The sequence below is a fragment of the Mus caroli genome, unplaced genomic scaffold, assembly GCF_978045245.1.
Source record: "Mus caroli unplaced genomic scaffold, Mus_caroli_1 scaffold_18, whole genome shotgun sequence".
Taxonomy (NCBI): domain Eukaryota; kingdom Metazoa; phylum Chordata; class Mammalia; order Rodentia; family Muridae; genus Mus; species Mus caroli.
Window position 1 is genome coordinate 71,794,011 of NW_028227273.1, and position 21,288 is coordinate 71,815,298.

The 21,288-nt window shown below is 38.4% G+C and overlaps 1 protein-coding gene across 1 annotated transcript; it reads left to right on the forward strand.

Moving 5' to 3' along the window:
* The first annotated feature begins 396 nt into the window (after positions 1-396).
* On the forward strand, positions 397-19,460 carry LOC110288758 (uncharacterized). The gene is made up of 4 exons (XM_085833049.1): positions 397-539; positions 14,435-14,482; positions 17,135-17,261; positions 18,135-19,460. The coding sequence occupies exons 2-4, from the start codon at positions 14,453-14,455 to the stop codon at positions 19,373-19,375; spliced, it is 1,398 nt and encodes a 465-aa protein (XP_085689175.1). The 5' UTR covers positions 397-539; positions 14,435-14,452; the 3' UTR covers positions 19,376-19,460.
* Positions 19,461-21,288: the final 1,828 nt, after the last annotated feature.

Consider the following 21,288-nt stretch of genomic DNA (forward strand, 5'->3'; position numbering starts at 1 on the left):
AAAGAAAAGAAAAGAAAACATCTTTTGATACTTATGATCACTCCCCTGTATCAGAAAATTGTCTCTTTGGTTGAAGAAAAGCACTCTGCCCTTACATAGGTGGCCAAGCTGTTGTTTTAGAGTTTGTTATCATTCAGTGCTGTGACTGTGGACTTCTGTAGGAGAAATGGAAATTCCTAGACCTGCAGATGGGGCTTTTGGCAGAGATCTCTTTTGGACAGTGCAGCAGTCTGGTTTCTGTGAGTGACAGTAGTTTTCTTGAAGTCTCCCTAGCTCCTCTTCAGGATTCAAGGGAGAATGACTGTGCACGTGTCTGAGCCTACATGCTTAGAGGAAAAGGGACACTTTTATTTCTGATTTTCTCTCTCCTTCATGTTTATCCTTTTTTAGGCATCATTCATTTTTGTTCCATGAAAAGTTCTGGGTGCTTTCTGAAGACTCTTTCCCTTGTGCAGGTGTCACACTCCTCAGGTAGTTCAGCTCCCCTGTGAAACTGAGAGCCCTGGATGGTGAAGAGAGGAAACTAGCAAAGGATCCAGGTATGTTAGAGGGAATAAAGAAGGTATAGGGAGAGGCTCCAATCCCAGTAGAAAAAGAACATGAGATTTGTTTTGCCAGCTTCTATTTCATTCAAAATATTTCTAGATAATTGCAGTGAGAATAACATCAGAATATACCCATTGTAGGTTTTAGAAGACTTTTTATTTTTTTTCCGAGACGGGTTTTCTCTATGTAGCCTTGGCTGTCCTGGAACTCACTCTGTAGACCAGGCTGGCCTCAAACTCAGATTTCCACCTGCCTCTGCCTTCCAAATGCTGGGATTAAGTGTACCACCACCACCTGGAGTGAATTGATTCTTACATAGAAAGTCTTTTAAAGAGCCAGGTGTTGGTAGCACACACCTTTAATCCCAGCACTCAGGAGGCAGAGGCATGTAGATTACTGAGTTCGAGGCCAGCTTGGTCTACAGAGTGAGTTTCAGGACAGCCAAGGCTACATAGAGAAACCCTATCTCGAAAAACAAAAACAAAAACAAACAAACAAAAAAAGCCAAAAAAAAAAAAAAAAAAAACCAAATTAATTAACAGGGGCAAATTTATTCAGAACAATTGATGCCTGTTAGTTTTTTTCTGCTCATAGAGTTTTGGAGCATTGTGTAGTTCCTTTAAGTTGTCTTTTATCTTTTACCGTAGTTTCTCAGTTCCTTAAAATAATGCCACCAAGATTTTGATAAGATTTGTTTGGTAACTTGGCATAGTATTAAACTCTGTCTATATTACCTTCCCACTGATACCCGCTTTTGTCTGTCTTCTTGTCAGTTGTGCAAGATTTGCACTGCTATAATTTTAATATACTTTGAAATCATCCTTGGTTTTGATCCTTCTCTCATATATTTTCAATTTTTTTTTTTTTGCGGTTTCTCATTTCATAAATTTTAGGAATGATTTATCTATATTTAAAAATGTCTCTGTGATTTTGGTATTTTCAATTTTAAAAACATCCTTTTATATTTTTTCACATTTGACTGAGAAGATGCTAACAGTGACTCAGAATACAAGTCTTTATGTGTTTGTGTGTCTTCTACTGATGTCAACATTCCAGGTTTAAAAAAATGTTTTCAATTATTTTTATTATGATTATTCTTTAATTGTATTTCACAGTCCTGTCACCATTCCCCTCTCCCCGTCTCCAAGAGGACATCCCCACCTCTCATCCCCACCCCACTTGACCTACCCACTCCCTGAGGCCTCAAGTCTCTTGAGGGTTAGGTGTGGAGAAGACATTTTTTTACTCGGTAATCTTTAGTAGGTTTGAAGAATTTTTTTCTTTGTTGTTATTTTTGTTTTTTGAGACACTTTGTCTAGGTAGTCCTTGAAGTTCTGGAATTCAGAAAATAAGCCAATGCTTGAACTGAGACATCCTCTGCCCCAGCCTCTCCAGTGCTGGGGTAAAAGGCTTGCACCACCTGGCCTTTCTGACTTGTTCTGACATGACCACACTTAAGACTTCTGCATGAGGTTTGAGAAGCTTGTTCTTCTCCTGTCGTGTGGATGGTTTTCCAGAGGTGTGCTACTCATTACTGGTTTTCAGTGCTGTTCATGGTTGTCTTTCCAAATGGTAGATATTGAAGCTTATCTGCATCACCATCTATCTGCTTCCTACAATCACGTCATGATTGTTTAATACATTTGGAAACTTTTGTGTAATGCATTCATGTTGATCATAGAGTTTTTTGGAAATATACCTGTATTAGTCAGGGTTTTACTGCTGTGAACAGACACTATGACCAAAAAAAAAAACAAAAAACATTTAATTGGGGCTGGCTTACAGGTTTAGAGGTTCAGTCCATTATCATCAAAGTGGGAGCATGGCAGCATCCAGGCAGGCATGGTGCAGGAGGAGCTGAGAGTTCTATGTCTTCATCCAAAGGCTTCTAGTAGAAGACTGACTTCCAGGCAACTAGGGTGAGGGCCTGATACCCACACCCACAGTGACACACCCATTCCAACCAGGTCACACCTATTCCAACAAGGCCACACCTTCAGATGGTGCCACTCCCTGGTCCAAGGACATAAAAACCATCACAATACCATTTGATCTTTTGTTAATATACTTTGTTCATAAGAGGATTGATTTGCTTTTCTTCTTACCTTACATAATTGTTTCCAACCCTCCTAACAGCAAGTCCTTAAAAAACTTCGTTGAGTGTTAGCAGTTAGTAGTCTTCTTTATTTCTTTAATGAAGTTAGTGACGTTGTAATGGTGCATAGTGATAGCCTCAGAGGCATTGGTGGCTCTGGAGACGGGAAGCATTATATCACATTTTCTTTTTCTTTTAAATAGCAGAGTAATTCTCCTTTGAGTAAATGTATCATGTGTTCTTTATTTATTCTTCTGCAGAGGGTCATGTAGGTTGATTTCATTTTCTGCCTATTATAGATAAAGATGTAGTGAGCATGTTTAGCAAGGGGCCTTGGGTAGGTTGGAGTGTACTTTGGGTATACATCCTAGAGCACTATGGGTGGATCTTGAAGTAGTTTGATTCCATTAATTTAAGGAATTGCCACACTGATTTCCTTAGTGGCTATACATGTTTGCACACCCTCTAGCAATGGAAGAATATTTCTATTGCTCCACATCCTCTCCAGCATGAGCTGTCACTTGTGTTCTATTCTGACAAGGATAAGATGGGAATGTCAAAGTAGTTTTGATTTGTATTTCCCTGAAGGCTAAGGGTGATGAATATTTTTATGTGTTTCTTGGCCACTTGAGTTTTCTCCATTTAGAATCCTCTGTTTAGATTTGTAACCCATTTTTAATTTGGATTATTGGGGTTCTTTTCACATCTAGTTTCTTGAGTTCTTGCTGTATTTTGGATATTAGTTCTCTATTGGAAGTAGAATTGGTACAATCTTTTCCTACTCTATAGGCTTCTGCTTTGCCCCAATGATGGTGTCCTTTGTCTTATTGAAGCTTTTCAGTTTCCTGTGATCCCATTTATTAATTGTTGATCTCAGTGCCTATGCTATTGGTGTTTTGTCTTTTTTGTTTGTTTTGTTTTTTGTTTTTGTTTTTCAATAATGTCTTCTCTGACAATATGTTCACTTTTCTTCCCCACTCTATCTTCTGTCATATTCAAGGTGTTTGGTTTTACATTATGGTGTTTGACCCACTTGTACTTGTGGTTTGTGCTGGGTTATAAGTGAATGGCTCTGCTTAGCTGCACACAGCCCGGGTTACCATTAGACTCCATTTATGTTTAACTTGCCCTTAGATTGAACTTAGCTACTGAAAAAAAAAAAAAGTCAACTTGTTCTAGGATCTGAGACATCCATAGCATCCCCTACTCCTTCCCTATTGATAGCCAATTAGCTCTTAGGAGCAAAGTTCCAAAAGGTCCAGATGTGTCAAAAGAGATTGCTTAAGCTAGCAACCACTGTTTATCTAGCCAAAATAATTATTAGCCAATACAAATGTGTCAAGCTGCAATTTTCACAAGTCAATCAATCATGTAACTGTAAAGTTGGAAATTGTCCTACTCTGCTCTAAGGGTGACGATAAGCCAAGGCTTTAGCATCCTTCTGCTGTATGGGAGAGGTTGGAGGGTCCAAGTTCAAGCTTAAATAAAAATACTTTGGCTTTGTATGAGTGAGTTGGATGCCTGGCTGTCTCTGGTGATCTGTGAGGACCTTGAGATCTGGGCATAAGAATAAGTATGGGTCCATTACCAATCTTTGTTGAAGATGCTATATATTTTCAGTTTGTTTTCTGTCTTTTTTATCAAGAATAAGATAGCCAAGTATATTTACGTCTAGGTCTTCAATTCATATTCATTAATCACTGTGGCTATTTCTGCCAATATTTTTGAGGTTTTTATCCTACAGTTCTGTAATAATCTTGAAATTGGAAATGTTGAGAGAAATGTAGAAGTTCTATTATTGTTCAGGATTGTTTTAGCTATTGTACATTTTTTGTTGATATATATGAAAGTGCAGTTACCCATTTAAAATCCATGAAGACTTGTGTTGGTATTTGGATGAGAAATGCCTTGAATCTGAAGATCAGATTTTAGTAGGTTGGCTTTTTAGTATTTTAATCCTCTTGCTCCATAAGCATGGGACATCTTTCTATTTCTTAATGTTGTCTTCAATTTCTTCAAAGAATTGAAGTTTTTATTATACAAGTCTTTCACTTGCTCTCAGAAATATTTATCCTGGTATTTTTCTTTTTCCGTTGTGTTTATCTGCTTCGTGTTACCTGCTTTGTGTGTTCAGGTAACACCAGCTTTGTATGATGACTTTCTAATGTTCCTCTTTGTGTTTATGGCAATATTCTACTTTTGTGTTAGGTATAAGCTTTGTCTACGGAAAGGAGAATTCTGTGCTATTCTGTCCAGTCATCAGACCCCATTAGAGGAATCCCTCCCTGGTTCAGTCTGTGCCCTCCCTTGATGCGGGGGTTCTAGTTTTATAATGTAGGAGGTTTACTTATTCACTATTTCTAGGAACTATTCCATTCTGATTCACTTGTGTAAGACCTTCCTCAGCCCTACAAATAGTAACACTGATGTCATTGTCATACATTGCAGTGTCCCATTTTATTAAATTTTATTTATTCATTTTTTACATTCCATATTCCATCCCTTGTCCCTCCCCGCATCCACCCTCCGTCTGCTCCACATCCAGAACCTCCTCCCCACCACACCCCATCTCCATGTGGCTCCCCCCACCCCACCCCCTCCTGACCTCTAAACTCCCTGGGGCCTCCAGTCTCTTGAGGGTTTGGTGCATCATCTCTGAATGAACAGAGACCCAGAAGTCCTCTACTGTGTGTGTGTGTTGGGGGCCTCATATCAGCTGGTGTATGCTGTCTATTTGATGGTCCAGTGTATGAGAGATCTCGGAGGTCCAGATTAACTGAGACTGCTGGTCCTTCTACAGGATCGCTCTTCTCCTCAGCTTCTTTTTGCCTTCTTTAATTCAACAACAGGGGACAGCTGCTTCTGTTCATTGGTTGGGTGCAAACATCTGCATTTGATTCTTTCGGCTGCTTGTTGGGTCTTTTGGGGGACAGTCATGATAGGCCCCTTTTTGTGGGCATTCCAAAGCCTCAGTAATAGTGTCAGGCCTTGGGACTTCCCCATGAGCTGGATCCCACTTTGGGCCTGTCGCTGGACCTTCTTTCCTCAGGCTCCTCTCCCTTTCCATTTCTGTAATTCTTTCAGACAGGAACAATTATGGGTCAGAGTTGTGGCTGTGGGTTGTCCACCCCATCCCTCACTTGATGTCCTGTTTTCCTGGAGGGGGTGTGCTCTACTTCCCTCTCCCTGCTGTTGGGTGTTTCATCTAAGGTCCATCCCTTCGAGTCCTGGGAGTCTCTCACTTCCCAGGTCTCTGGTGCATTCTGGGGTGTCCCCCCAACCTTGTATTTCCTGAGGTTGCCTGTTTACATTCTTTTTGCTGGTCCTCAGGGCTTCAGGCCTTTTCTTTCATCCAATATCAGATCAGGTTTCCCTCTCCCTCCCACTCCCCTTTCCACACTGTCCACCTTCTCTCCCAGGTCCCCTTCATAGCTCTAATTCTAATACAGAGAGTCACTGTTTTAGTTTCTTCCTTCCTTCCTTCCTTCCTTCCTTCCTTCCTTCCTTCCTTCCTTCCTTCCTCTTTCTTTCTTTCTTTCTTTCTTTCTTTCTTTCTTTCTTTCTTTCTTTCTTTCTTTCTTTCTTTCTTTCTTTCTTCCTTCCTTCCTTCCTTCCTTCCTTCCTTCCTTCCTTCCTTCCTTCCTTTCTTCCTTCCTTCCTTCCTTCCTTCCTTTCTTTCTTTCTTTCTTCCTTCCTTCCTTCCTTCCTTCCTTCCTTCCTTTCTTTCTTTCTTTCTTTCTTTCTTTCTTTCTTTTTTTGGTCTTTTGGGGTTTTTTTTTGGTTTTTTTTTTTTTGGAGACAGGGTTTCTCTGTGTAGCCCTGGCTGTCTTGGAACTCACTCTTTAGACCAGGCTGGCCTGGAACTCAGAAATCTGCCTGCTTCTGCCTCTCAAGTGCTGGGATTAAAGGCATGTGCGGCCAATGCCTGGCACTCTTTTAGTTTCGAGTAGGTGAGCATTGCTTTGTCAGTACCTAATCTCTGCAGAGAGACATGTCTGTTATAATGAACTATACGGTTGTATAATCTTTGAATCAATTTCATTAATTTCTATATAACCCTGAAATACCTCTTTAAATTCTACTTGTATTTTTACATTTTAAAAAAGGTTTATTTATTTTATGTATATGATTACTCTCCCTGCTTGTACACCTTCACACGTGCCTGCCAGAAGAGGGCATCAGATCACATTGTGCATAGTTGTGATCTACCAAGTAGATACAGCAGTGATGTGAGCACACTAGATACAGTGCTGAGAGCAGTGGAGACAGCTCAGGTGAAGTAGCACCCCTCCATAGTCTATGTGTCATCTCCTGATTCCAAGATCCTTGCAGATCATTTTTAGTATTAATAAAGTACAGCACAGTTGGAGAATCATTTATAGAATCCTCTCTGTCTACTGGCACTGTCACGTGTTAGAAAACCAGATGAAGAATGTTTTTCTTATATGTTGATTCAACTGATTAGCCAAACCTGTTCCCACTGTGAAGCAGAACAAAGACTCCTATAAGGTATAGAGAAAGACTGTAGCAAAGGGATCATGTATATTTTGGAGGTATTGGGGTAGAATCAGTGGGGAGCGCAAGTGACAGTGGAAATGGGATGGGAGGAGCACTGCAGTGATGTCTCAGTAGTGACCAGCACTTCCTCATCTTATAGAGCCATGGGTATAGTTCTCAGCATCCCCTTTATGTCCAGAAACAATTTATGCATTCCGTTCCAAGAGATTTGGTGCCTTCATTGGACCTCACCAGCCACCATGTACAACCACAGAGCTCATACATACATGGTGCAAAACACTCTTACTCATAAGTTAGAATAAAAGCATTATAAACATTTTTTTAGAGCAGTGAGATCACCCATTCTGTTTATATAGAAATGGTTTTGGAATATTCTACTGTGAATCATCTCATGATTAGCCTATTACACACATTACTGACTTTCTGTGTAATAATTAATACTAACAGAAAGTATACTTTATTTGACTGCATGTGTATGATGATATCCTTATTCCATTTGTATCACTTTTTTGGTGTACATATCAATAATATCTAAATTTAATTACCTTCCTTTAATCATTATTGCCTCAAGGTTTCTTTCCTGATCTTTTAACTTTGAAGGGTTCAGTAGCTCCTTTATAATCATTTCCTTTTGTGGTCAGTTTCCCTTTTACTGATACAATGATAGCAGGACCTTGATAAGGATTGTTTAGTATCTCTACAGAATGGGAAACTGTGTGTCTTATCTTACCATTGATTTCTCCTGTTGTTTCTTTTTTTTTTTTTTTTTTTTGGTTTTTCGAGACAGGGTTTTCTCTGTATAGCCCTGGCTGTCCTGGAACTCACTTTGTAGACCAGGCTGGCCTCGAACTTAGAAATCCGCCTGACTCTGCCTCCTGAGTGCTGGGATTAAAGGCGTGTGCCACCACACCCGGCTTCTCCTGTTGTTTCTTAATGGTTTCAACTGAAATCATTTTGATTTTGAAATCTTGGTTTAATATTTTGATGGTCTTGAATGGTCTGTGCTTTCTCAAAATTCTACCTGTAGTCGGGTTTACCTTGTTCATAAACACATTGCTTTGAATCTTTACAAATCAGAAACCTTCTTGTTGCCTGTTCCTGTGTTTGAAAGAGAACTTCTACCCTTGTGTCATGTCATGTCTGTAATTTGTTTTGATATGCTGTTACTGTTAAGTACCTACCAATCAGTGAGTATTTATTTATCAGTTCAGGATTGTACAGGAAGAAGTTATTTCATGCAAAAACCACCTGTTATAGTTGAAACTTATGTGAATTCTTTGCTCTTTCCTTATTGAAGAATCTGTACACTGAATTGCTAGGTGAATGCAGGAAGTTTGATCCCTACTGACTCTATGTTCCTCAGCTTTTTCTATTGCTTGTCCTGAAAGATAAATTACTAGAGAACCTTGAGTGCAGACATTGACTATCAGAAATGAGATTCTCCATGCACATTAATTGAGACTGTTGTTTATTACTAAAGATGTGTAACATGGAGATTCCAGACAGAAGATTGACTTCATAATGAATCACAAAATATGAGCCAACTATGATGAGTACTGCTCACATACGAGCTGTCACATGTCTGATATCGTTCATCAGCATCTGTCATTTCATTATGTGTCTTGTAAAAGAAAAACTTAGGTTGATAATGAGCAAATGTGGAGACAATGCATTAAACAGGAGAAAGAATTTCCCATCTGTGACTGGAAGGGTGAATGTTCAGACTTTGACTCTAATGTGTGTGGGTGGGTGCAAGGGGTGTATAGACAGCATCAGGAAACCTGATATCAATAGGGTACCTGTGAGATCCTGTTACTCTGGACCCTCTCCTAATTCAGTTAACAGTTTTTGAACAGATAATGGCAGAAGGCAATTGCAGAAACTAAGTCAATTCTACGCCTTTCATCTATTTTTTTTAATTTAACTAAGTATATGTATTTAAAAGAAATTTATATGTCTGACCATGGTTGAGCAGTTCCTTCCTGGATCCTTTTAGGTTGTAAATGGTATCACAGCTGAAGGATAGACTCCTTCCCTTTTTTTAAACAAATTCAAAGGAAAACAAAACCACATGATCATCTCATTAGATGCTGAAAAAGCATTTAACAAAATGCAACACTCCATTCATGTTAAAGGTCTTGGAAAGCTCAGTAATTCAAGGCCCTTTCCTAGAAATAATAAAAGCAATATACAGCAAAGGAATAGCCAACATCAGACTAAATGGAGAGAAAGTTGAAGCTGCCAAACTTTTTAATGTGTCTCTGTCACATCACTTCTGTGTGATTGTCTTTCCTGAGTTGGTACTCACCCTGGCACTGTAAGAAATTGTCCTTGGTGCTCCATGAATTCTATCTCACTGTTCTTTGATTTAAGTCTCTACAGCAGTTAATTAGGAATAATTAAGAGCAGGTGACATGGCTCAGCTGTTAAGAGTGCTTGTTCTTCCAGTTTCCAGCTTCTGTTCCCTGTGTGTGCCTGGAAACTATATGTAATCTATCCAGAATTCAGACTCCATCTCTCTTTTGCTGCCTGGAGGCTGTGTGCATGAACTGCACAGACAAACAAGGACACAAAAATACTCCCAAATCAACTTAACATAATAAACCTTATTTAAGAAAAGAAACAGCAAACAATCTGGAGGTATTGAAAGCTGTCAAGATAACAGTAAAGGAAGGAACATAGAGTTGTCACTCCTCTTCTGGGACTGAATATGGAGCCTGGATTCGGAACAGGGTTGCTGACAGACCCCCTCATGTCAGCATTGGAAGAATTAAGAGTGGTCACTGTGTGTGATAAATAAAGTTGTTTTTGTGCCTGGCCTCCAGAGTGGCGAATATCTCATGTCGATTGTAATGTGGCAAAGCTTTATCATATGGATGATGTAGATAGGTATGTAGCAGTAAGTTTTATTAGGATCCATCCTAATTTCAGGGTAATTTATCAAACCAGAAAGTCTTCTGTTACTTAAAAGTTGTCTTGGGACTATAATCCTGGTGAGCCTACTTTGCTGGACATGTTTGTTTTGCAGCACTAGCTAGCATTCAGCATCTGAGGACAGCCACTGATGACTTGTTTGCCCAGTAGCTTACAGAGCCCTGTTAGCAATTTGAATTCTACACCAGTGTCCATGACTTTCTTAGACAATGAATGCAGGAAAATGCATCTGTGTTAGTACAATATGTTGGATTAAGGGTTCTGTTTTAATTCTGTCCTACCCAGCAAACTCTTCCATGTTGTTCATATGCAAAGTGCATTGAAACCAAACACATTGAGTGAAATTCTCACTGTCACACTCACTCCAGTGTGTGTGGGACCTAGGCAGCTCCATGGTTCTCAACAGAGGAGGACGTGGGCATGTGTCTCATAGGTTTGTGAAAAGTCCCAACAGTGCCACATAGTGCCTCTGGGCAAGACCCTCCCTTAATCATCTTTCCCATCCCTTGTTACATTTTCATCCTATTCATCCCACTCATGTTTCATGTATGTTTTGAAGCAGGTTTTGTATTGGTAGCAAGGCTGTCATGTGTCCATAATTCCAACTGTGCTGGTATATGACAGTATGGATTTCCATAACCCTTCCTCCAGCTTTTACCACCTTCGCCCTCCCTTCACCTCATTCATTATACTCAGTAGTCTCTGAAATGACAGTTTTTTGTTGCAAACTATGTTTTTATGATTTATTAGGCTTTCAAGCAGCACCAGGCTATGGTGTAAGTAGAATCACTTTAAGGAAATTCCAGTATTCCTATATATAGCAGCACATTAGGGATAGGTTCTGTCTCGGGCCTGTGATCTTTCCAGTCATTGCCTTTTGGCTGGCTTCTAGTACCAGCTATATATTTCCTTTGTGGCTGACCTCAGACCAAACCAGAAAGTCTTCTCTTACTTAAAAGTTGTCTTGGGACTATTATGCTCGTGAGCCTATTTTGCTGGACATGTTTGTTTTGCAGCACTAGCTAGCATTCAGCATCTGAGGACAGCAGCTGATGAGTTGTTTGCCCAGTAGCTTACAAGGCCCTGTTAGCAATTTGAATTCTACACCACAATGAGTGGTCTGCTGATTTCTCAGCATATTCTCCAGCAATGTATAAAACCAAGTGATATTTTCTTGTAGTTTTATATAGCTTATTAAGGGTATTATCAGATTGGAGCTTTCTTGTGAAATGTTTATAGTTTTTGAATTGAATAATCATGTTTCCCAAATTATGTAATTTGGAAAAAAAATGCATCCTTGTTTTCTTTCTTTCTTTTCTTTTTCTTGCATATGAAGAGCAATTTTACTGGCGGGGACATTCACAGACACATTTAAGCATCGTTTGCATACGCATTCATGAGTACATATGCATATATTAAAGGGGAGGAACAATGGGGATGGCGGTTCCATCTCCCAGGTCACATGAGACCCTCCTCTCTCATGAAGGCGGCCTTTTCACAGCCTTCTCCTTGCACTTTGGGGTGTCCATCCGGCCTGGCGGGGCTTGGTGGGGGTCGCAGAGACATCTTGACCATGGTGTCCACGTCTGTGTGGGTGCGTGCGTGCATGCATTGGCAGCTGTGACCTCCCTCCGTGGCTGTGGGCGGTGGCAGTGACCTTACTCTGCGGCTGTGGTGGACGATCACGGTTCTGCAGCTGGGGACGCGGGCGGGCCTCAAGTCACGCGGCGGCGGCGGAGGGAACCCGGGACCCCGGAAGCAGCTGCGGGCCCAGGCAGCCCCCTCTGTGCGCCGCGGAGCCTGTCATGGCAGCAGAGCCAGCCCGCTTCTCCCGTGCTGGGCCCGGGAAGGCTGTGTTCTAGGCCGCGGAGGCGCTGGAGGCATGGGGAGGCAGAGGGAGCCCAGCAGGGCCATGTGCTGGCAGCATAGCCAAGTACCCCCTGGGCGGGGGGATGGGGGCGAACTGGGAAAATCCCTGGAGCTGTGAACACATCCCTTGTTTTATGGTTCGTGGAAAATGTTCTAAGTGTTACTTGCTCTTGTAAGCACTGATACACTGTTATGAGTTAGTGTAAAGCTATTGCAGGTCCTTTTCTTTCTTCTGAATACAGTGGAATGATGGAGGCTATGTTCAAATTATGTAATGACGAGTTAGAATGTTGACTATATCTTGATTATGCTGAGGTATATTCCTTCCGTTCTCATATTCTTCAGTGCTTTCATAGTGAACCCGTGTGACATTTTGCCCCAGACGTTTTATGGATATGTTGACAAGGTGGTATGTCTTCCCTCACTGGTTTACATATTTTGTGCTTTGAATTGATTGTGTTGTGGATCTTGAAACAGTCTTACATTGTTGGTATGAAATCAACTCGTTCCCTTTCCGTATCCATTATAGAGAATCTGTTTGTTAATGTAAATCATTGCAACTACTCTATAATTTTTTCCTTTGTAATTTTTTTGTTCATCTGTTTTTTTAAGTCAAGGTAAAGTCAGCGTTGTGTGATGGCTGTCTAACACCCTCTTTCTTTCATTATTCTGCATATTCTGGAATATCCTCTGTTAAGATTATTTCAGAGTTTCTAAAAGAATTGGAGATTGCATTGCTGAGTCTGTGTAGTCTGCATACATTGTAAGTGGAGATACTGTGTCAGGACTTGCTCATTGCCTGACCTAGTTTTATGACATAAACAGTTGATAGTCACTTTTTTTCTAGAAAAATCGCCCTTTTCCCCTTTGATTCTCATTAATTTTGTATGACTTTCTACAGCATGCCATCCATCTACTATTTCCCATTATCACACTAAACTACCTGGGCAGTGGCATGGAAAGAGACCATCCAAGTGGCTGTTAAATGTCTGGAGAAGCATTTGATATGAGAGAAACGTAGGGTCAATATAATACATAAAAAGAGTTACATATATGCTACTATCAACACAACTTTGTGTAGTAATACTATGTCAACATTCAGAATGAGTTCTTATTTTTAGACATATATAATTTGTATGCCTGTGTGTGAATGTATATATGTATAAGTATATATAAGAGTAGATCCATGTCACACATTTTTACTTTCATGTGGAATTACAAGGGTTATCATCATAGGGGAAATCCATAGCAGCCAGGAACTGTTTCATTTTACGCTTGCACTATCATAATGGGCATTATTGCTCTGAAAATTGTGTTTGCCCATGGAGCCATGAAGATTAAATAAGATATGGAATAAGATATGCTCAGGCAAAAGATGATATAAAATGAGTGCTTTATAAACCTACGTGTACTGTGGAAATGATTCACTTTATCTTCATGCATATCCTCTTATGAGTAACAGCCCTCAGAGAGTTTCTGTCATACCTGCATCTTGATGATTTTGTCTTGGCATTGCCTAGAACAGTTTTCAACCTGAGGGTCATGATGCCTTGGGGCATAGACTCTTTCACAGGAGTCACCTAAGGCTACCATAAATGATCTATTTCTGATTGCCTTAAGAACTGATAACACTCTTTTTATATCAATCTACAGATAGGCCTACTACATGTACATACATTAATTCATGAGTTCCTTGTACTGTATTAAAAGGTTTCAGCATTAGAAAGGCCTAGAACCACTGGTTTAGAACATTTAGCACATGGACATTCCATTTAAAGACAGGTGTGTCCTGCTTTGTAATATTCTTCTTATAAATGCATTCACATGCATTTTAATGGTCTATATTCCCCAACAAAGGTGTGCATGCAATTTAGAAAAGAATTCCACATTGAAAGGAAGAGTTATTGGAAAGATACATTTTACCTCAGGAACAATGTAAAGCCTTCTTAGATGATGATGGAAGTGGCTGTAACTCGACCTGAAGATGATTTATCAGTTTGGGGGAAAAAAATCCCAAAACATGATCTTTGATGGATTGAATCTGTGTCTGGACAGCAGGACACACATGGAAAATAGATGTACTGTATCTGCAAGGTAGAATGAAATGAAATGTGACCAAATGGTCAGATATTGTGTTCTAGTGTGATGAGTCTATTTAATGCTCGGCATTCATTTGGTCCCCACTAGTCATTAACCTATGACTCTAGTCCTTGAAAAGTTTTCCAGTAATAACTGAGTAATAGTGTTTTACAGCAGGTGTGCATGTGCTCTGTTTGTGCCTGCTGCCTGCCGAGGTTAGAAAAAGGCCTCAGATTGTAGACATTTTCCTTGCCACATTAAATATATCATCCATGTTCTCCTTTCTGTAGGAATGTTGTCAAGTTTCTGGTATCATTTTCATTTTTATGTTTTTTATATGGTTTAGCACTGTTCATAACAGAGGTGTATTTATTTTCACTTTTAATTTTTCAGGTAAGAGTAACAAGAAGAATGAATGCTTCTCTCCTAAATGCTCCTCAGGTCAGTGTCCTGTCTACATTTCTTAGAAATGCCGGGTGTGGTGGCGCACGCCTTTAATCCCAGCACTCGGGAGGCAGAGGCAGGTGGATTTCTGAGTTCGAGGCCAGCCTGGTCTACAAAGTGAGTTCCAGGACAGCCGGGGCTACACAGAGAAACCCTGTCTCGAAAAACCAAAAAAAAAGAAATTCCTCTTATTATTTAAGCCATTTGAAACTTTACTTCTCTACCTCTGGTAATGTTACCAAAACTGTTTGGCTTCTTTAATTTATCTTTGTTCTTCGCCAATGGTCAAAATTAAGCCTTTAGATCTTTCACTTCAAATGGGACAAGCCCAGCCTTGTGCTGTTCTATTTTCACTGGATTTTATACTATGAGAACATACATTTCCAAGAAGTGAAGACCTGCAGTTCTGGTAGAGAAAGTATTGTAGATGATGCTCAAATAATATTTTGATGACTTATTTCTACATTGGTGCCCTTTAACATCCTGGGGAAGGGAGGTCTCAGGTGCACATAAGTTGCATTTCAGGAATAATAAGGTTTCTAGAAACATCTTTCTGAATGTAGCTCTTCACATGGTTACTGACATCACGGAGCAATATATGGATGAGTAGAGTTTATGGGGAAGTAGAATTAGAATATATTCACTGTCTTAAGTCCTAATAGTAAATATTTCAACTCCATAGAGGCACAGATGATGGAAGGAATATGTGCCTTTCTCTGACCGTAACATTGATGTCTTTGTGACAACATGCAGATTGCAGTATTCTGGCATCTCTTTTTGACCTTTTGTGTTACACAGTGATCATAAGTGTGTTGACAAATGAAATCTGTTTGTCTCTAAGAGGCTGCGCAGTGTTCGGTGTGGTCAGTTCTCAATATACAGATGAATATTTTCTTTTACTCCTTCGTTTCCTTTTTTAGAAGTAGTGTAAGCACTACTGTGTGTACCTTTTTATTTATGGAATATATTAGTAGGATTTTTCTGAGGAGTATTGCCTTATTACTTCTTATATACCATGTAATTTCAGTCATGAATAAATGTTCCTCTTAATTTGTTCTCTTTTTTTCTTTAATGGGAAGAATGTTCCCTCCACCATATGGATATGTTTTCCCTCTCTTCCAAGCTATGTATTGCATAGGGAAAAACTCTGAGGAGTTGTGGCACTGCTTCTTTACAATAACGTTTTATTTAAGTGTTTAAGTATATAAGTGGTCGTCTGTATGTTTTTATGTATAGTGAGTGACATGCCTGTGAATCCCTGAATTCAGCATCAGTCTCCTGAGACTGAAGACAGCCATGCTAGTTCTCAGCAATGTGTATAGAAAGAAAGGAAAAGAAAGTTAAAACTAGATGATATAAGTTTTCATTTAAGTCAGTCTCACTAGCAATAATGTATTTAAAAGAGTATAATTTAATTTCAAATCACAATTTCATCAAAGAAAATTATTCTACCTCATCTGAGTGCATCATCACATACATGTACCATTTATTTATATATACATGTCTAATTATTCTGTAGTAAAAGACCATATGGAATGTATCAAATTGTTATTATCTGTATTACATAGGTCAACTTTGAGAAAATTTTAGATAATTTTAATGCTGTCCAAATCTCTATTTCTTTTATATCTTTTATTGTTGTGAATATAGCCTCATAAAATACCTTTACAAAGTACTTGAATCTGTGTGTCCTTTGGAATGTTGAATGTGTTCACTGATATTACACTCTTCTCTTTAAAGAAAAAACTGTGGTTCTTAATTTATCTGACAATTCTGCATTCACATTCTACCACTTTGTTCTAGAAAGAGTACAACATTGCACCTAGGCTGCATTGTACCTAAGCGTTTTAGAATAGAGTCAGGTGAGACCCAGCTGAAGACAAAAGTGATACAGTGTTTGTAGCTGGGCAAGGCTGACAGCTGTAGAATTTAGAAGCACAATTTTACTCTTTGTAACTTGACCATCTGTGATGTGACACTGGGATTCTGTTTGATAGAGACCCATACTTCATAATGGTACATTCTTCCATGTGGACCTCACATGTGTATGATATATTACCTAAAAGCTTGCTGTTTATGACTCCATTATGTAATCCTGTTCCAGAAAAAAGGAGAGTACAATAAAGACTATGACTCTTTTCAGTAACATCCTTTTTAAAAATTAAATTTCAGTTTTTTTTATGTATATTGGTACATTTGACTGATATATGCATATGTTGCTATATTTTACTCCATCCTGTTGAGTTCAGAAGACAGTATTAGATTTTGAAGGATTAGAAATAAAAGTTTGCTGTGTAGTTCATGTGTGTGCTTGGAAACAATTTAGAATTATAGAATTCCAGCTGGACATAAATTTCCAAATGAAGTGATAGTGGCTGTTGCTAAGTTCTTAGAAAACACCAGAAAATTCATGAAGGAGAGAGACCTTAGGAATGGACTCAATATAGTATGTCATCCTATTCATTGTCTCATAAGAGCAACAATGATTAACTTCTGATATATTTCTATAGCACTTCTAGAAGATGTTGTTTGTCCTCAAATATTTCCCATGACTCATTTTTATCAAAATGTGCCTCTTATTCTTTTGGTTGTTTTTATCTAGGACAACACTTTTGTCCAGCAGCATATGATGGTAATTTTCTATTACAGAGTCAGATAACATTCAAGGACGTGGCTGTGGACTTCTCACAGGAGGAATGGGAATGTCTTGACTGTGCTCAGAGGGCATTGTACATGGAGGTGATGTTGGAGAATTACAATAATCTGTTATTTGTGGGTAAGAATACTCTTCTTGTAGAATTCCTGACTCATTCTTTGAATTTACCTACTATTTGCTTATATAAACCCTCTGACATATCTAAAGACTCCCAGAATAAAGGAAATCCTGGTTACCAACGTAAGTTCTTCACTGTATTTCCTTTACAATTCTCTTCATTCTTTGGAAGAGTATCCAGTATTGTATTCTATGTAATCTCTCAAAACATGGAATCTACTTTTAGTCAAAACTTCAAAGTTCAAAAACCACTGAATAGTCAGAGCAAGAAAATATATTGCTACAACTGTAGTAATTTTACTGTTGCATTAAAGTCTTCAATTCTTTATGAATTTTAAAAATCAGGAAGGTTCTAAATAGAGAAAGAGCTATTGCTTGTGTGAATTTTGTTGTTACTTATTATTTAGTTTTTGACCAATGGTTTCTATGTTTAGTCCTGGTACAGCATGGCTTTTATATCATGATTTCCACGCCAATGTGGATTACTTAATGAATTCCTAGCTGCCCCAAGCTACACTTTGTTACTCTGTCACAAAACATAAATAAGAAAATAGAGAAACTTTTTTTACATGGTCTTTCAGGGAGATTCATTCTCAAAGTCCTTTACTTCTAAATCACCTACTCTTTTTACTTTCTGCCAAGCACAGTGATAAATAAAAAATAGAGGCTATTGTTTCCTGTCATTTGTTATGCATGAATTTTGGGATTGTTCTAAGCAGCCATGTAATGATTGTGAAACAAGAAAGATCACTTTTGAGAGTTCCATCCTTGAGAATCACTAATTTACATTAGAAAATTTCAGGAAACATGGGATATTGTCTTATTCATCCACTAATCCCTGTCATCTCTAAATGCATTCTTTTTTTTTTTTTTCAGAGAATCATTGCATGTGTCCTAAATTTGAGAACATGTGGGATCAAGACCTACAGCATATTGTCCACGAGCATGCAAATATCCAAGTGAAATCTTATGAATGGCATGAGCTTGGCAAAGTCATCCATGAGTTCACTGGAAGTATACCTTATAAAACTAACCTCAGGGCTACATCTGTTGAATCATCAAACCTAAGCAGACACGAAACTGAAAACAACAGAGAACCTTGCAAATATAAAAACCAGGTAAACTGTTTCAATTTGTGCTCTACCATTAGTCAAAATCTAGGAATCAACATAGGAAAGAAAGAATACAATAGTGCAAAGCTTGATAATGTTTTTGACTCTAAAGAAATCTTCATGTTGAAACAAACCAAAAGTGGAAAGAAACCTTACAAATGTAGTGAATGTGCAAAATGTTTTGCCAAGAAATGCTTTTTTAGAAAACATCAGATAACTCATACAGGAGAGAAAGCTTACAAATGTAGTGAATGTGACAAATCCTTTACCCAGAAAGGCAGTCTTAGTATTCATCAGATGCGTCATACAGGCAAGAAACCTTACAAATGTAGTGAATATGAGAAATGTTTCAATCAAGTTGGTGATCTTAGAAGACATCAGAGAATTCATACAGGAGAGAAACCTTACAAATGTAATGAATGTGAAAAATGCTTTAGCTACAAAAGCAACCTTAGAAGTCACCAGAGAATTCATAAAGGGGAGAAGCCTTACAAATGTAGTGAATGTGACAAATACTTTTCCCAAAAAGTCAGTCTTAGAATTCATCAGAGAATTCATACAGGAGAGAAACCTTACAAATGTAGTGAATGTGAGAAATGTTTCAATCAAGTTGGTGATCTTAAAAGACATCAGATAATTCATACAGGAGAGAAACCTTACAAATGTAAGGAATGTGACAAATGCTTTAGCTACAAAAGCAACCTTGGAAGTCACCAGAGAATTCATAAAGGGGAGAAGCCTTACAAATGTAGTGAATGTGACAAATACTTTTCCCACAAAGTCAGTCTTAGAATTCATCAGAGAATTCATACAGGAGAGAAACCTTACAAATGCAATGAATGTGACAGTTTCTTTACCCGAAAAGACAGTCTTAATATCCACCAGAGAATTCATACAGGAGAGAAACCTTACAAATGTAGTGAATGTGACAGATGCTTTACCTATAAAGGTGATCTTAGAAAACATCAGAGAATTCATACAGGAGAAAGCACCTTACAAATGTGAATGTGACATGTGCTTTACCCAAAAATTCAATCCTCATCTTCATTTGAGAATTCATACAGGAGAGAAGCCTTACAAATATAATGAATGTGACAAATGCTTTAGCCAAAAACAATATTCGCTCTTATCAGAGAATGCACACAGTTGACACCTTCACAAATGAAGTGAATGAGAAAAACCCGTTTCCAAGGAAGATAATCTTAGAATTCATCAGAGACTACATATAGGAGAAGGAACTTATAAATATAGTAAATGTTCAAATCCTTCAGTGTTGGTCATCTCTTAAAATACATCAAACAATGCATTCAGGATAAAAAAAAAAAAAAAACCTTCTGAATGTGATATATGAGGAAAGGTCTTTACCCAAATCTCAGACCTAAGAAAATACCTGCTAATTTATATTCAGAAAAAAGTGTCCACTGGATAAACTATGGCATGTGCTTTATTCCAGCGGTATTGTTTGCAACACTTGAAGCTCTACACTAGAGAATTATTATATATGCGAGGAAGTTGGGAACACATTTAAATAATCCTCAAATCTTAGGAGCAACTCAGGATTTATGCGAAGAGAAACTGAAAATGCAGCAATGAAGGAAATCTTTCGTTAAAAGTTTTTACTTGTTCACTTTTAAATATGTCATGATGGAGAAGCTAAAAGAATATGGAGTTGTATAAACTTTCCTGGAGACTGAAATGATCTATTTCAAAGAGAAGCTGTGAAATACATGCCTCAAAATAGCTAATGAAACTGACAGCATTCTGTATGTTTAACTCAAATGAACATACTCAAATTATACTTCTTAAAAGAGGATTTGACAAACAGAGCCACAAAGATAAGATGCTCTTTATCCTGTTCAGATACCTACAGAGAAGCGGTTTGCTTCCAATGTCCACTATTTATTATCTGTATCTTCTGCTGGTTTTAAGTTTCAGAATAGCAAATGTCTTTGAGTCCCTTGTGCTCTCATTTACTAACTGCTTCCCCTAAGTCCTGTATGTAACTCCAATAAATCTTAAAGGTTTAACAAGTTGAACTTGGCTGTTTCCATTTTACATTTGGGATAGGTAGATGAATATATGTGTGTGTGTGTGTGTGTGTGTGTGTGTTTGTGTGCGCACGCACACGTACGCACATGCGTCATCTCCCAAGAAAATGTTCCTGGCAAAAGTGTGCTGAACCCATTAATATTTTCTGTAAACTTGTAACATAAAATGAATAGTAGAGCAATGTTTATAAAGCTTGGGTATCAACACCTTTGAGGGTGGAATGAACTTCTCAGAGGGGTTGCTAAAAACCATAAGAAAATGTATTTTTAGTGGTCTCAGGAGTGAGACACCCTTCTTTTGTCTCCACATGAGTCTCCTTGCATAAGAGTACTTTAAATTATATGGAAGTGATGTAGGATTAGGAGAGTTGGCACCAGTGTTCTAAAGAGAATGCATTTGTGTTAAATAAAATAGGGAAGATTTTGTTCATTGTTTCAGGCTTTCTGCCATAGTAGTATTAGTTTCAGTTCAAATGGCTCCCCACAGACAGAATGTAGATGTCTTGGGGGCATGAGCAATAATCCTGCTTTCTTCCTTGAATTCGACCCTCAGAACAAAAGTATCCATGGGCAATTACTACAGACCATTGTCGAGTCCTCCTCTCCTATTGTACTTTTACACTCAGTTCTATATGCATCAAGTAATGAATTAGATTTGAGTTTATTTTGTTAAGTATTTTCCAGAATGCTAATACCATACACATACCAGAACATTAGTCCTGTAACAAAACCGAATTACTGGCATTACTTACATAGTATCTTCATCTTAATTTCAGATGTGAGTCCATTCCTACAAATATCATGACACCATTAAGCCTTTAAGAGCTAACCTATGAACAATAGATGAGGTATATGTTCAAGTAAAGTTTA

Coding starts and splice junctions, on each gene's coding strand:
- LOC110288758 (XM_085833049.1), top strand. CDS start 14,453: ATGAATGCTTCTCTCCTAAATGCTCCTCAG. Junction 14,483..17,134: donor CTCTCCTAAATGCTCCTCAG/GTCAGTGTCCTG, acceptor TTTCTATTACAG/AGTCAGATAACATTCAAGGA. Junction 17,262..18,134: donor CAATAATCTGTTATTTGTGG/GTAAGAATACTC, acceptor TTTTTTTTTCAG/AGAATCATTGCATGTGTCCT.